This window comes from Oncorhynchus mykiss, chromosome 29 (genome assembly GCF_057628025.1).
Source record: "Oncorhynchus mykiss isolate SJ-2025 chromosome 29, ASM5762802v1, whole genome shotgun sequence".
Taxonomy (NCBI): domain Eukaryota; kingdom Metazoa; phylum Chordata; class Actinopteri; order Salmoniformes; family Salmonidae; genus Oncorhynchus; species Oncorhynchus mykiss.
This window is the reverse complement of record NC_143050.1, coordinates 37467676-37480970: the sequence shown is the minus strand read 5'-3', so window position 1 is coordinate 37480970 and position 13295 is coordinate 37467676. Positions and strand designations below refer to the sequence as shown.

At 41.0% G+C, this 13295-nt stretch overlaps 1 protein-coding gene across 1 annotated transcript; it reads left to right on the top strand.

Moving 5' to 3' along the window:
* Positions 1 to 880: 880 nt before the first annotated feature.
* Positions 881 to 12867, top strand: si:dkeyp-72a4.1 (ras/Rap GTPase-activating protein SynGAP). Its single transcript, XM_090226263.1, has 3 exons — positions 881 to 1223; positions 9616 to 9751; positions 12845 to 12867. The coding sequence occupies exons 1-3, from the start codon at positions 981 to 983 to the stop codon at positions 12865 to 12867; spliced, it is 402 nt and encodes a 133-aa protein (XP_090082389.1). The 5' UTR covers positions 881 to 980.
* Positions 12868 to 13295: the final 428 nt, after the last annotated feature.

Below are 13295 nucleotides of genomic sequence, written 5' to 3'. Positions count from 1 at the left end.
TTTCTTCCATATGTCTGGGGAGTCTCACACATGCCTTTTGGCAAACACCAAACGTGTTTGCCTTTTTTTTAAGCAATGGCTTTTTTTCTGGCTACTCTTCCGTAAAGCCCATCTCTGTGGAGTATAGGCTTAAAGTGGTCCTATGGACAAATACTCCAATCTCCGCTGTGAAGCTTTGCAGCTCCTTCAGGGTTATCTTTGGTCTCTTTATTGCCTCTCTGATTAATGCCATCCTTTCCTGGTCCGTGAGTTTTGTTGGGCGGGTTTGTTGTGGTGCCATTTTCTTTCCATTTTTTAAAAATTGATTGCTGACATGTATAGCTGAAAGGTTAATGAGTGTACAGTACTGTATATGGGTCATGGTGTACTATAGAGCAGTAGTAGCAGCTGCTCCTACTACTGTGTTGCTTCCATGAGTGGGAACAATCACTGGGCTCTTTAAGTAGAACACACCGCCAACCCAGATACACACACTCAAATGCACGCACGTGCGCACACACACACACACACATTTATTATAATAAATAGGTGGGTGCTTACATTTATCCAATTTCACACATGTTCAAGTGTGTGTTAATACCATGATTTAATTGGATATTTGTTTTTTGCAATTCCTCGCAGAAAATTTGGTCATGCAGAAACGAGATACCAGATGCGTGGCTGTTTTATGAAAATCAGGGAATACTTGAACAAGGAAACATTTCTGGTTGATCTCAGGGAATGTAAAACAGTAATGGAGACTTTGAAAATCAAATGTAGTAAAGGTTTGTGTTTGTATTTGCATCTCACAGGTTGTCAGATCTGTTATTTTTAAAGTTTTCATCTTCTGGTTCTGTCTTCAAATCTGCTGATATATGAAACTGTGTTAAGTTGACAAGTTTTCCTTTAACTTTCTCTCTCTGATTTTCTCTCTCTCTCGCTCGCTCTCCCTCTCCCTCCTCTCTCTCGCTCTCCCCCCTCTCGCCCTTCTCTCTCTAGACATGTGGGGTCCCCCAGCTCACTGGATGTCAAGTGGTCACCCTTATGATGAGAGGACTGTGTGGAACCCCAAGTTCTGTGTGGTCACCGACAGTCAGATGCTGCTCCTGGACAAAGAGGAGGTACCTACTGACCTGGCACAACATCAGTTCTCTTTTTCTCCTTCTCTTCACAGTTTTTCTCACTCTTCCTCTCCCCGCTCCTTCTCCTCTTCCCCCTACTCTCACCATCTATCTTCTTCTCCTGTTCTCTCACCCGCTCTCCTCCATCTCACTCCCTCTTTCTTCTGTGGTGTTACTGTGCTGGTGATGGTGCTACTGGTGCGTAGCAAATCAAATGACTGAACACTGTGGCGCTGTTGTGGACTGCTCTACTCTGTCGTAGTAACGCGCGTGTGTGTGTGTGTGTGTGTGACACACAGAGATACTTACACACAGACACACAATAACACGCCGGTGGTAAAGCTGTACAGCGGAGTGAAATACAATTATTAGATTTGTCTGAAGATCGTCTGCATATACCAGTACTTCATATCTCATAAAGCATGATGTTTTACTGCTAATCTTTATAACACCTTAGAGACCCTTTCACACAGACTTGGGCTGAATAAATAATAACCCTACTAAGATATGTAGCTGCAGTGTGTGTGTGTGTGTGTGTGTGTATGTGTGTGTGTGTGTGTGTGTGTGTGTGTGTGTGTGTGTGCGTGTGCGTGTGTGTGTGCGCGTGTTTGACTGTTAGAAGATACAGCACGAGATTAGAGGGCCGAAGTGATGGTGTTGCTATTGCTCAAGGACTTCCATTCAGATGACACATGTAAAGGAACATGGTGGCATGGGGTGTTTATCAAGGATATGTGTCAGGATATGGGCTTCTAGAGAGGAAATCCTACACACACACAAACACACACACACACACATACACATACTCGTGAGATGAATGTGATGGCTAAAGAGGAATGTTTCAAAAAGTCATGGAGGAGATACAGGTGCTACAGAATGGATACCATTAGACCATGCCATCTATGGAACACAACAACAACAACACACACACATCAACACACACACACCCGAGCACACACACGTCATGACAGACGGCGTGGCTGTAACTCCTGGTGGCAGTGTGGCATCGTAGTGATGGGATTATCATCTAGCCAGTGGGAATTAACATGTATGACATAAAGCTGCTCCAAAAGAACATGAGGGAATTAGCGTGTGAGGATTATCCAGTGAAGATGCACTCTTCAAAATAAAGGTGCAAATTGGATCCAAATGAGGTTCTTGAAAACGATGCACTAGGGGAACCATTTTAGGGTCTCTGAAGAACCATACATGGGATGGTTCTTTGAAGAACCACACAAAAATCCAAAACCCAGAAATGTTTTGAATCTCCAGCACCGGAATTGAATAGCCCTGCTGTGATGTTTCAAGCCTTATTTGCATATTTTACATATTGCCTTTCGAGTGAATTTGAGACTTACCAGTACCACCCATGACTGTGTTTGCAAGTGACAGAGACATGCGTGTTGCATTCATTCATGTTCAGATTAGTGGCCTTCACCAAGTGAGATCCTAATTTAATATATTGTCATTACAATGGTCTTTAAGACAATACATAGTTCATAAGGCCTTCTATTGAGAGCACAGTTGCCATGTAAATTTATTCAACCACAACTTGCATTCAGAATGACGGCCAGGTTGGGGAGACTAAGATATGAGACTACCTTTAACAAACTGGAGCAACTATTTCAGTAACAGGTGAAATAAGTTAAAGTAAAAGATTGGAATAGTTTAGAAACATTTGTTATTTGTATTTGAGTAGCATAAGATCAATTAATCAGTCAATGTGCATGCAAAAACATAGATATTGAAACAATATTTTTTTTTTAAATCAACCTGCAATAGAGCATGCTGGGAAATATATATATATATATATTTCTTTTCACCTTTATTTAACCAGGTAGGCTAGTTGAGAACAAGTTCTCATTTGCAACTGCGACCTGGTCAAGATAAACCATAGCAGTGTGGACAGACAACAACAGAGTTACACATGGAGTAAAACATTAACAAGTCAATAACACGAAAAAAGAGTCTATATACATTGTGTGCAAAAGGCATGAGGAGGTAGGCGAATAATTACAATTTTCCAGATTACACTGGAGTGATAAATGATCAGATGGTCATGTACAGGTAGAGATATTGGTGTGCAAAAGAGCAGAAAAGTATATAAATATAAACAGTATGGGGAAGAGGTAGGTAAAATTGGGTGGGCTTCCAAACATTTCAAGAATCATAGATGCCATGTCAAGAACTCCACACTTAACTCAAAGGTTCTTCATTGGGCAAGTGTTCTCCAATGAACCTTAAGGGAGAACCGTTTAATTAAGAACCGTTTAATTTTTTTCAGTGTAGATTTGGGACTCACCACCACCAGCACATCCACCACGGTTTAGTACTGTACTGTAGACCTACTGTTACATGCTGCTGGAGAGAGCGAGACCACTGAGTCCCAAATGGCACCCTAATACCTATATAGTGTACTACTGTTCTTATATCCTGTTGCCTAGTCCCCTTACCCATATAGATGTCTACCTCCATCACTCCAATAAATATTGTATTGAAACTGACTTTGTAAGTATTTGCTGTATATGGTATGCTCACTTACTTACGTTGTTGTGTATTTCTTATTCTTATTTTTTTATTTTTTTGTAATACATTGTTATTGATTGTTGCATTGTTGGGCTTTGAGTTTGCAAGAAAGGCATTTCACTGCACTGGTGCATGTGACATTAAAAACTTGAAACTTGAAACATAGAACCTACTGCTAAACACACTTCAGCTTCAAAAGTCTGCCATGAAGCTTCTGAGTTCAAGCAAGAATAGTATGTTCTGTCTTGCACACACATGTGGGCACACACGCAATGCTAGCATGTAGACAAGTTAATAGAGCACAGACACACTCCGATGGCGTTCTCTACAATCGATTCAGCAGCTATTATTTTTGCAATTGGAAATGTGCTGATATATCCTCATGGCTAAAGGCAATTATGGACCATTTTAAAATCAGGAGGGAGAGAGAGAGAGAGAGAGAGAGAGAGACACTTTGGACATGAAACTGATAAAAAAAACTAGAGTGTTCTTACTTTTCACCCTCACAAAAAATAGCTACTCATTTCTCAACTTTCATTGTACCTCATGTCCCGGGAACTCTGCCTCGCTCCCATTCATTCAGGGAACTCTGTCCTCTCCCATTCATTCCCTAATGGGAAAAAAGGAGGGAACAGGAGTGACCTCTCTCTCCCTATCCGCTTCCCAGTGAATGTACTGTAATCTCACAATGCACAGACAACATTTCACCAGTAGAGGGTAATCTAATAAAGTCCAATCATTAGTACTCAGTGGTACTCCATGCTGTGATATGCTTTAGGAGCGAAAGAGGGAGAGGGGAGGGGACGGGGACAGGTATTGAGCTGACCCGAGTGCGCTATGCTCGATAAGCCATTATCACACTGCTGAAAGGACATCTGGCCCCTTCTTTTTACTCTCCCTCTTATCCTTCTCTCATTCAAGCCATCCCTCCTTTTTTTCTGTGCCTGTCTAACCAATGGAAGCTCAGTATTCAGTATGCATGGTAGAGAAGAAAGGTACTGTCCTGACAAATCAAATTAAATAAAAATCACATTTTATTGGTCACATACACACATTTAGCAGATGTGATTGTGGGTGTAGTGAAATGCCTGTAGCTCCAACAGTCCAGTAGTATCAAACAATTCACAACAATACACACCGATCTAAAAGTAAAAGTATGGAATTAAGAAATATATAAATACTAAATTGAGCAATGTCTTAGTGGCATTGACTAAAATACAGTAGAATAGAATACAGTATATACTTATGAGATGAGTAAAGCAGTATGTAAACATTATTTAAACAGTATTAAAGTGACTAGTGTTCCATTATTAAAGTTGCCAGTGATTCCAAGTCTATGTATAGAGGGCAGCAGCCTCTAAAGTGCACGGTTGCCTAACCGCGGGGAAGCCGGCTAGCGATAGCTATTTAACAGTCTGATGGCCTTGAGATAGAAGCTGTTTTTTAGTCTCTCGGTCACAGTTGTACTGACCTCACCTTCTGGATGGTAGCAGGGTGAACAGGTTTGGCCTTCCTATGACATTGGGTGTTGTAAGTGTCTTCGAGGACAGGTAGTTTGCCCCCAGTGATGCGTTGAGCAGACCGCACCACCCTCTGGAAAGCCCTGCGGTCGCGGGAGGTGCAGATGAGCTTGATGCTGCTTTCCAATAAATATCAAGGGTCTTATTCTGGTGACATGATGATCGATGCTTGACTATCGTTTGACAAATAAAAATACACTTTTGTCCATAATAATCTCATCATGTAGGCCAGAGGCGTCATGCCCATAAGGGGCACAGGGGTACATGCCACTCAGATTTGTCAGGTAAAAAGAAAAAAACATACTTTTTTTATGTTGTTTCTCTGAAATATTCTCGCTCTTATCCATAATAACCTTATCATGTAGACTAGACAACCTGCACAACCTACACGCACTGTATCTGCGAGCCACTGGCTAGAGCACAGGTGTCATGACCAGAGTAAGCACATTTACTCTTTAACGCAACAGTTTCTGTTACAAAATTATCGGTAGAGTTAAAAATGTTTCCAATGAACTTTATATTTTTATTCAGTACATGAAAACTTAAGTGAAAAAAGTACATGTTGTGTGCATTAATTCATCTGCATATAATTTTTACAAGCAACAAGTGCATTTGGTGGAAACATCGACCTACCACTGGTGGGAAAATTAGCATATTTTGTTCATGCGGATTCTAGAATATTATGATACACATTCATCAAGACATCAGTGATAGTATTTCTATCTACCTTTATTTCCTTCTTTGTATGTTTCTTTCTTTCATACTTTCTCCCTTTTTACTTTTTCCTAACTTTTCTACACTCCTATCACCCCCTCTCCTTCTTTATTTCTTAGCACATATTCTAATATGCTAAAATACTTTTTTTTTAATACTTTAAAAATCTTGTCATAGGACCAAATTTCACAAAATATGGAATGTAGGTAAATGTCAACACTAATGCTCAAAATCACCTGCAATCATCTTCTCCTCATGAGCCACCCTATGGGACTCCCAATCATAGCCGGAAGTGACACAGCCTGGATTCAAACCAGGGACAGTAGTGACACCTCTTGCACATTCACTCCATATTTTGTATTTAGACTCATTACATCAGTCTTTAATGGTTTTGAGAATAAAATGTTGCTGCATTCAAATATGGCCGCACTGTATCTATAGATGCACATATGCTAATGCTAAAAATACTTTAAAATTCTTCTTCTCGTGAACTATAAGCTCCCGAGTGGCGCAGTGGTCTAAGGTGCTGCATCTCTGTGCAAGAGGTGTCACTACTGTCCCTGGTTTGAATCCAGGCTGTGTCACTTCCGGCTATGATTGGGAGTCCCATAGGGTGGCACACAATTGGCCCAGGTTTGCCCGGAGTAGGCCATCATTATAAATAAGAATATGTTCTTAACTGACTGGCCTAGTTAACTAAAGGTAAAACAAAATAAAGTCAAATTGACTCAAGATTTAGTATATAGACTTAATTAATTTAGCCTCAAATTAATTTGAGAATGATTGCTGTCTTCAAATTCAGCCAAGCTCCACCACTAGACACCTTTTCACACCGGGGGCTATAAGAACTGATGGACATGGGGCCATGAAATGTGTAAACCTTAAGTACATGTCATTAGAAGCTGTGTGAATAATAAGTCACTGCAACCTCAGATGGCAGGTGGGAGAGTGTATCGAAGTATTTTGCATTGCTAATGAGGAGTGTACCAAATAAGATTGAAATAAATAACAGATTTCAACTAAATAAAGTCACAGAATTCAAAGACGACCACAGTACACCAGTACACTAACGCTGAAAATATTTCACAAATCTTAAAATAAACAATTTGTAAACAAAATGATCCCCAGAATTGATATTTAAACTGAATACGTTAAGTAATGTGTTCATGCACACCACCAACTCAATCATCAACAGTAGTGGGCTTGATCACCAACAACGACGAGACAGGGAGGAGTCAGTGTGGTGTCAGGAAAACAACCTCTCACTCAACGTCAACAAAACAAAGGAGATGATTGTGGACTTCAGGAAACAGCAGAGGGAGCACCCTCCTATCCACATCGAAGGCACAGCAGTGGAGAAGGTGGAAAGTTTTAAGTTCCTGGGCTTACACATCACAGACAAACTGAAGTGGTCCACCCACGCAGACAGTGTGGTGAAGAAGATGCAACAGCGTCTCTTCAACCTCAGGAGGCTGAAAGAATTTGGCCAGTCAACCAAAACCCTGACAAACTTTTACAGATGTACAATCGAGAGCATCCTGTCGGGCTTAATCACAGCCTGATACTGCAACTGCACCGCCCTCAACCGCAAGGCAATCCATAGGGTGGTGCGGTCTGCACAACACATCACCTTGGGCAAACTACCTGCCCTCCATGACACCTACAGCACACAATGTCACAGGAAGGCCAAAAAGATTATCAAGGACAATAACCACCCAAGCCACTGCCTGTTCACATCGCTATCATCCAGAAGGTGAGGTCAGTACAGGTGCATCAAAGCTGGGACCGAGAGATTGAAAAACAGCTTCTATCTCAAGGCCATCAGACTGTTAAATAGCCATCACTAACTCAGAGAGGCTGCTGCCTATATTGAGACCCAATCACTGGACACTTTAACAAATGGATCACCAGTCACTTTAATTAAACAATGCCACTTTAAATAAAGCCACTTTAACAATGTTACATATCTTAACTTCTTGATGCTACCCATCCCTTAAGCGGGATAATTGTCATTAGCAACCACTGAAAAGCATAGCGCCACAGTCAAATAATATTACTAAAAAATAATATTCATGAAATCACAAGTGCAATATTGCAAAACATAGTTTAGCCTTTTGTTAATCCACCTGTTGTCTCATATTTTGAAATTATGCTTTACAGCGAAAGCAATCCAAGCATTAGTGTAAGTTTATCAATAGCATAACAAAACATTATGTGCACTAAGCATTTAGTAGCTAGGTCACGAAAATCAGAAAAGCAATCAAATTAATCATTTAGCTTTGATGATCTTCGGATGTTTTCACTCACGAGACTCCCAGTTACACAACAAATGTTCCGTTTGTTCCATAAAGATTATTTTTATATCCAAAATACCTCCGTTTGTTTGTCGCGTTATGTTCAGAAATCCACAGGAAAGAGCGGTCACGACAATGCAGACGAAAATTCCAAATAGTTTCCATAATGTCCACAGAAACATGTCAAATGTTTTTTATAATCAATCCTCAAGTTGTTTTTAAAATATATAATCGATAATATATCAAACGCAAATGTCTTTCACAGTAGGAGAGGGAAAAGCAATACCTATCCAAATTCTGTTGCGCGAGCAAAACTCATGTGACCACTTGACACGATGTTATCGTTCTGGCTCATTTAACCTTGAATATAGACTGATGGCAGCCTGTGGAAGCCATAGGAATTGCTTCTAGGGAGCTATTTTACAATATGACCTTTCTCTTATATTTCTAAGAGGATGGTCTCTAAAATTCTGGTAGTTTTTTCTATGGATTTTCTCCTACCATCTATTGTGTTATATTAACTGACATTATTTTAACATTTATATAAGCTTCAAAGTATTTTCTTTCCAATGGTACCAATTATATGCATATCCTGGCTCCAGGGCCTGAGCTACAGGCAGTTTACGTTGGGCACGTCATTCAGGCGGAAATGGAGAACAAAGGGGCCTAGCCCTAATTAAATAATGCCACTTTAATAATGTTTACATATCTTACATTACTCATATCATGTGTAGATACTGTATTTTATACCATCTACAGCACCTTGCCTATGCCGCAAGGCCATCGCTCATCCATATACTTATATGTACATATTCTCATTCACCCCTTTAGATTTGTGTCTATTAGGTAGTTGTTGGGGGATTGTTAGATAACTTGTTAGATTTGTGTGTATTAGGTAGTTGTTGGGGCATTGTTAGATTACTTGTTAGATATTAATGCACTGTTGGAACTAGAAGCACAAGCATTTCGCCACACTCACATTAACATCTGCTACCGTGTGTATGTGACCAATAAAATGTGATTTGATTTAAAGATAATTACCTGCTGCATTCAAAGATAACTTACCTACAGCACTAGACTAAACTTCACTTGAGTCATCTAAGTGGTATTGAGAGATAAACATTTTAATGCTTTCACTGATTGCACATAACGGAAGATAGTTTGTACATGATAGTGTGCTTGCTTTTTTATCCAACAGATCTTGTGTCCTTTCTGTCATCCTGTGAACCCTGTTCACTGCTGCTCACAGCTATGTTTTGACATTTTTATTTATATTTAAGGATCACGTACAAGTTTGTAATCAAGGCATATGAAAGTTTACATGTTCAAGAAGGTATTTCTGCAACATAAAAAAAACACCCTACTGTGAAGTAAGAAATTTGGTCAAATGCACAAGATCCTGAATCTGGTCAAAAAATATATCTCTTATAATGTTTATCTCTCTCTCTCTCTGTCTCTCAGCAGATCCATCCTTTGTTGTTGCAGGAGAGGAGGTCAGAGTCGTGTCAGGTTCGGCTTCTACGACGCACCATCAGCGTCCCTGTGGAAACCAACTTCCACAGCCCAGAGTTCCACAGCCAGCTGTCCACTGAGAGCGGTGAGAACACACATAGTTACACACACGCACAAACACACACACACCTACAAAACTCAGAGCTTGTTTTTTGTAATACTCTTTGACATCCACTAGAGGGTGAGCTTGCATTCCTCCTCAAATCAGCTCTGGTTTTATCCTCTGATGATAAGGGGAAAGAGATGGTTTGGAAAATCTGGTCTGAGATCAGGGATAATAAATGTTATATTGCTTTGTCTTTCAGATCATGCAATTGTTTTAGGCAAAGTTGTGTCTCTACATAGTTTCTCTTCTTTCTCTAAATTTGTTTTCTTTCCCTTTAAACAATCTATTTAAGGAGTAGTTCAGTATTTTACAACTTGATGTTAGATGGTTCCTCACCCTGAAAGTACTCTATAGGCCAGGGGAAATGTATTTTCAGCTTTATTTAAACAGTCATTACAAACTTCAGCTAACTTTAGCCAATGCTAGTTAAAAATCTGATAGAAGTGATGGGGGCATGTGAGTATGTTAAAGAAATATAAACTCAGCAAACTTAACATGTGTAAATATTTGTATGAACATAACAAGATTCAACAACTGAGACATAAACTGAACAAGTTCCACAGACATGTTACTAACAGAAATGGAACTATGTGTCCCTGAACAAAGTGGGGGTCAAAATCAAAAGTAAAAGTCAGAATCTGGTGTGGCCACCAGCTGCATTAAGCAGTGCATCTCCTCCTCATGGACTGCACCAGATTTGCCAGTTCTTGCTGTGAGATGTTACCCCACTCTTCCACAAAGGCACCTGCAAGTTCCCTGACATTTCTGAGGTGAATGGCCATAGCCCTCACCCTCCGGTCCAACAGGTCCCAGATGTGCTCAATGGGATTGAGATCCGGGCTCTTTGCTGGCCATGGCAGAACACTGACATTCCTGTCTTGCAGAAAATCACGCACAGAACGAGCAGTATGGCTGGTGGCATTGTCACGCTGATGGTCATGTCAGGATGAGCCTGCAGGAAGGGTAACACATCAGGGAGGAGGATGTCTTCCCTGTAACGCATAGCGTTGAGATTGCCTGCAATGACAACAAGCTTAGTCTGATGATGCTGTGACTCACCGCCCCAGACCATGACGGACCCTCCACCTCCAAATTGATCCCGCTCCAGAATACAGGCCTCGGTGTAACGCTCATTCCTTCGACGATAAACACGAATTCGACCATCACCCCTGGTGAGACAAAACCGCGACTTGTCAGTGAAGAGCACTTTTTGCCAGTCCTGTCTGGTCGAGTGATGGTGGGTTTGTGCCCATAGGCGACGTTGTTGCCGGTGATGTCTGGTGAGGACCTGCCTTACAACAGGCCTACAAGCCCTCAGTCAAGCCTCTCTCAGCCTATTGCGGACAGTCTGAGCACTGATAGAGGGATTGTGCATTCCTGGTGTAACTCGGGCAGTTGTTGTTGCCATCCTGTACCTGTCCCGTAGGTGTGATGTTCAGATGTACCAATCCTGTGCAGGTGTTGTTACACGTGGTCTGCCACTGCGAGGACGATCAGCTGTCCATCCTGTCTCCCTGTAGCGCTGTCTTAGGTGTCTCACAGTACGGACATTGCAATTTATTGCCCTGGCCACATCTGCAGTCCTCATGCCTCCTTGCAGCATGCCTAAGGCACGTTCACGCAGATGAGCAGGGACCCTTGGCATCTTTCTTTTGGTGTTTTTCAGAGTCAGTAGAAAGGCCTCTTTAGTGTCCTACGTTTCCATAACTGTGACCTTAATTGCCTACCTTCTGTAAGCTGTTAGTGTCTTAACGACCATTCCACAGGTGCATGTTCATTAATTGTTTATGGTTCATTGAATAAGCATTGGAAACAGTGTTTAAACCCTTTACAGTGAAGATCTGTGAAGTTATTTGGATTTTTACTAATAATCTTTGAAAGACAGTGTCCTGAAAAAGGGACGGTTTTTTGTTGTTGCTGAGTCTATGTCCAAATCACCTGAAATCATTTCCAGATTTGGTTTGATGTTTCTTTTTAAAGGTAGTTTGGCCATTAAAAAAAAACATGCTCACATGCCCCATCACTTGCACTGATGTTTAGCTAGCGGTTTAGCTATACTACTTACATGGTGAGGAACCATCTAACATAGAGTTGTAATATACAGTGGTTGCTCCACTAAAACTTTTGCGATTATGCTGTGCGACTTAGAGATAATTTGCGGTTTAGTACGGTACCCTGCGTCACCACTTCATTGCTCCAGACCAACGCAAGGGGGAGTTAGAGCACTGATTATGCTTTGGGGTCCTATTGTGTCTCTAACTGACAATGAATGGGCGACATAAACCTAAATAGAAACTGATAATTGTGCACAACTTCAGTATTACTTAATAAAACTGTTGTTACAGTAAGGTTTTTATTATTTTATTTTGTTAGGATTATTTTGGTTTTACTGTTGTACTGTAGGCCACTCTTGATCGGTCACGTTGTACAGCGCCTGAGTGAATTACACCTTTAAAGTATTTTTTTTTAGATTGACAGCCGAACACCCTGTTTTAACAAGGCATTTATCCTCTCTATGAAGCTGAGGAGAACATTGTCCTAAAATAAGCCCAACACTTTACCTTAACAATGCCTTGGGGATGTCTCTGTCTCAGAAAGTTTACGTCAGCAATGTCTGCACAGTGTCCCTTTAATTCACTAAGAGTATATCAACTTTGGCTCAACCCTCAATCAACTTTTTGTCAGAAATGTTGTCCCACCAAAAGTGTCTGAACAGTTTTGTGATAAAGTGTCAACACATGTTCATCTCACTCACTGTCTACCTCCCTTAAAAACGTTCAGAAACATTGTATAACATTGTAACAGCATCGGCCTAACTGATCAACGTTTTGATGGTATGCAATAGTAGCCACGCAGGCGAAGTATCTTTGGCTTGTACTACAATATGTAATCACATATGTGGTATACTGTTCTCTATATCAAAAGTACTGAGTTGTTTCTGAGTTGGTTGTCAGTATGTTACTGTTATCCCTCCAATCCCAGGCCTTATTGCAATGGGCGGTATGGTCATCAGCTTGGCACGGTTGTGTAAGTGTTTTGTGTGTGTTGTGAAAACCTTGTATGCTTACCCAGCAATTATGGGCACTGTCGTGTAGCACTGTCAGGTGCTCTACAACAATATCTTTGGTGGTGTCTGCAAATAGACACTTGTTTGCCCCCCTCTGACAATACAGGTAGGTAGTATGGACTATTAGAGAACTTAGAGTAGCCATTTAGTTGTTTGATGGTTTAGTTAGTTGCATTTTAGGAAAAAGACGAGGAACTCTAGCACTGGTAAGACAGCTCTCTCTCTCTCTCTCTCTCTCTCTCGCTCTCTCTCTCTCTCTCTCTCCTCATCTCTCTTTCTCTCTCTCTTTCTTTTTCTCTCTCACTTGCACTCTCTCTCTCTCTCTCTCTCTCTCCTCATCTCGTTCTCTCTCTCTCTCGCTCTCTCTCTCTCTCTCTCTCCTCATCTCTCTTTCTCTCTCTCTTTCTTTTTCTCTCTCACTTGCACTCTCTCTCTCTCTCTCTCTCTCTCCTCATC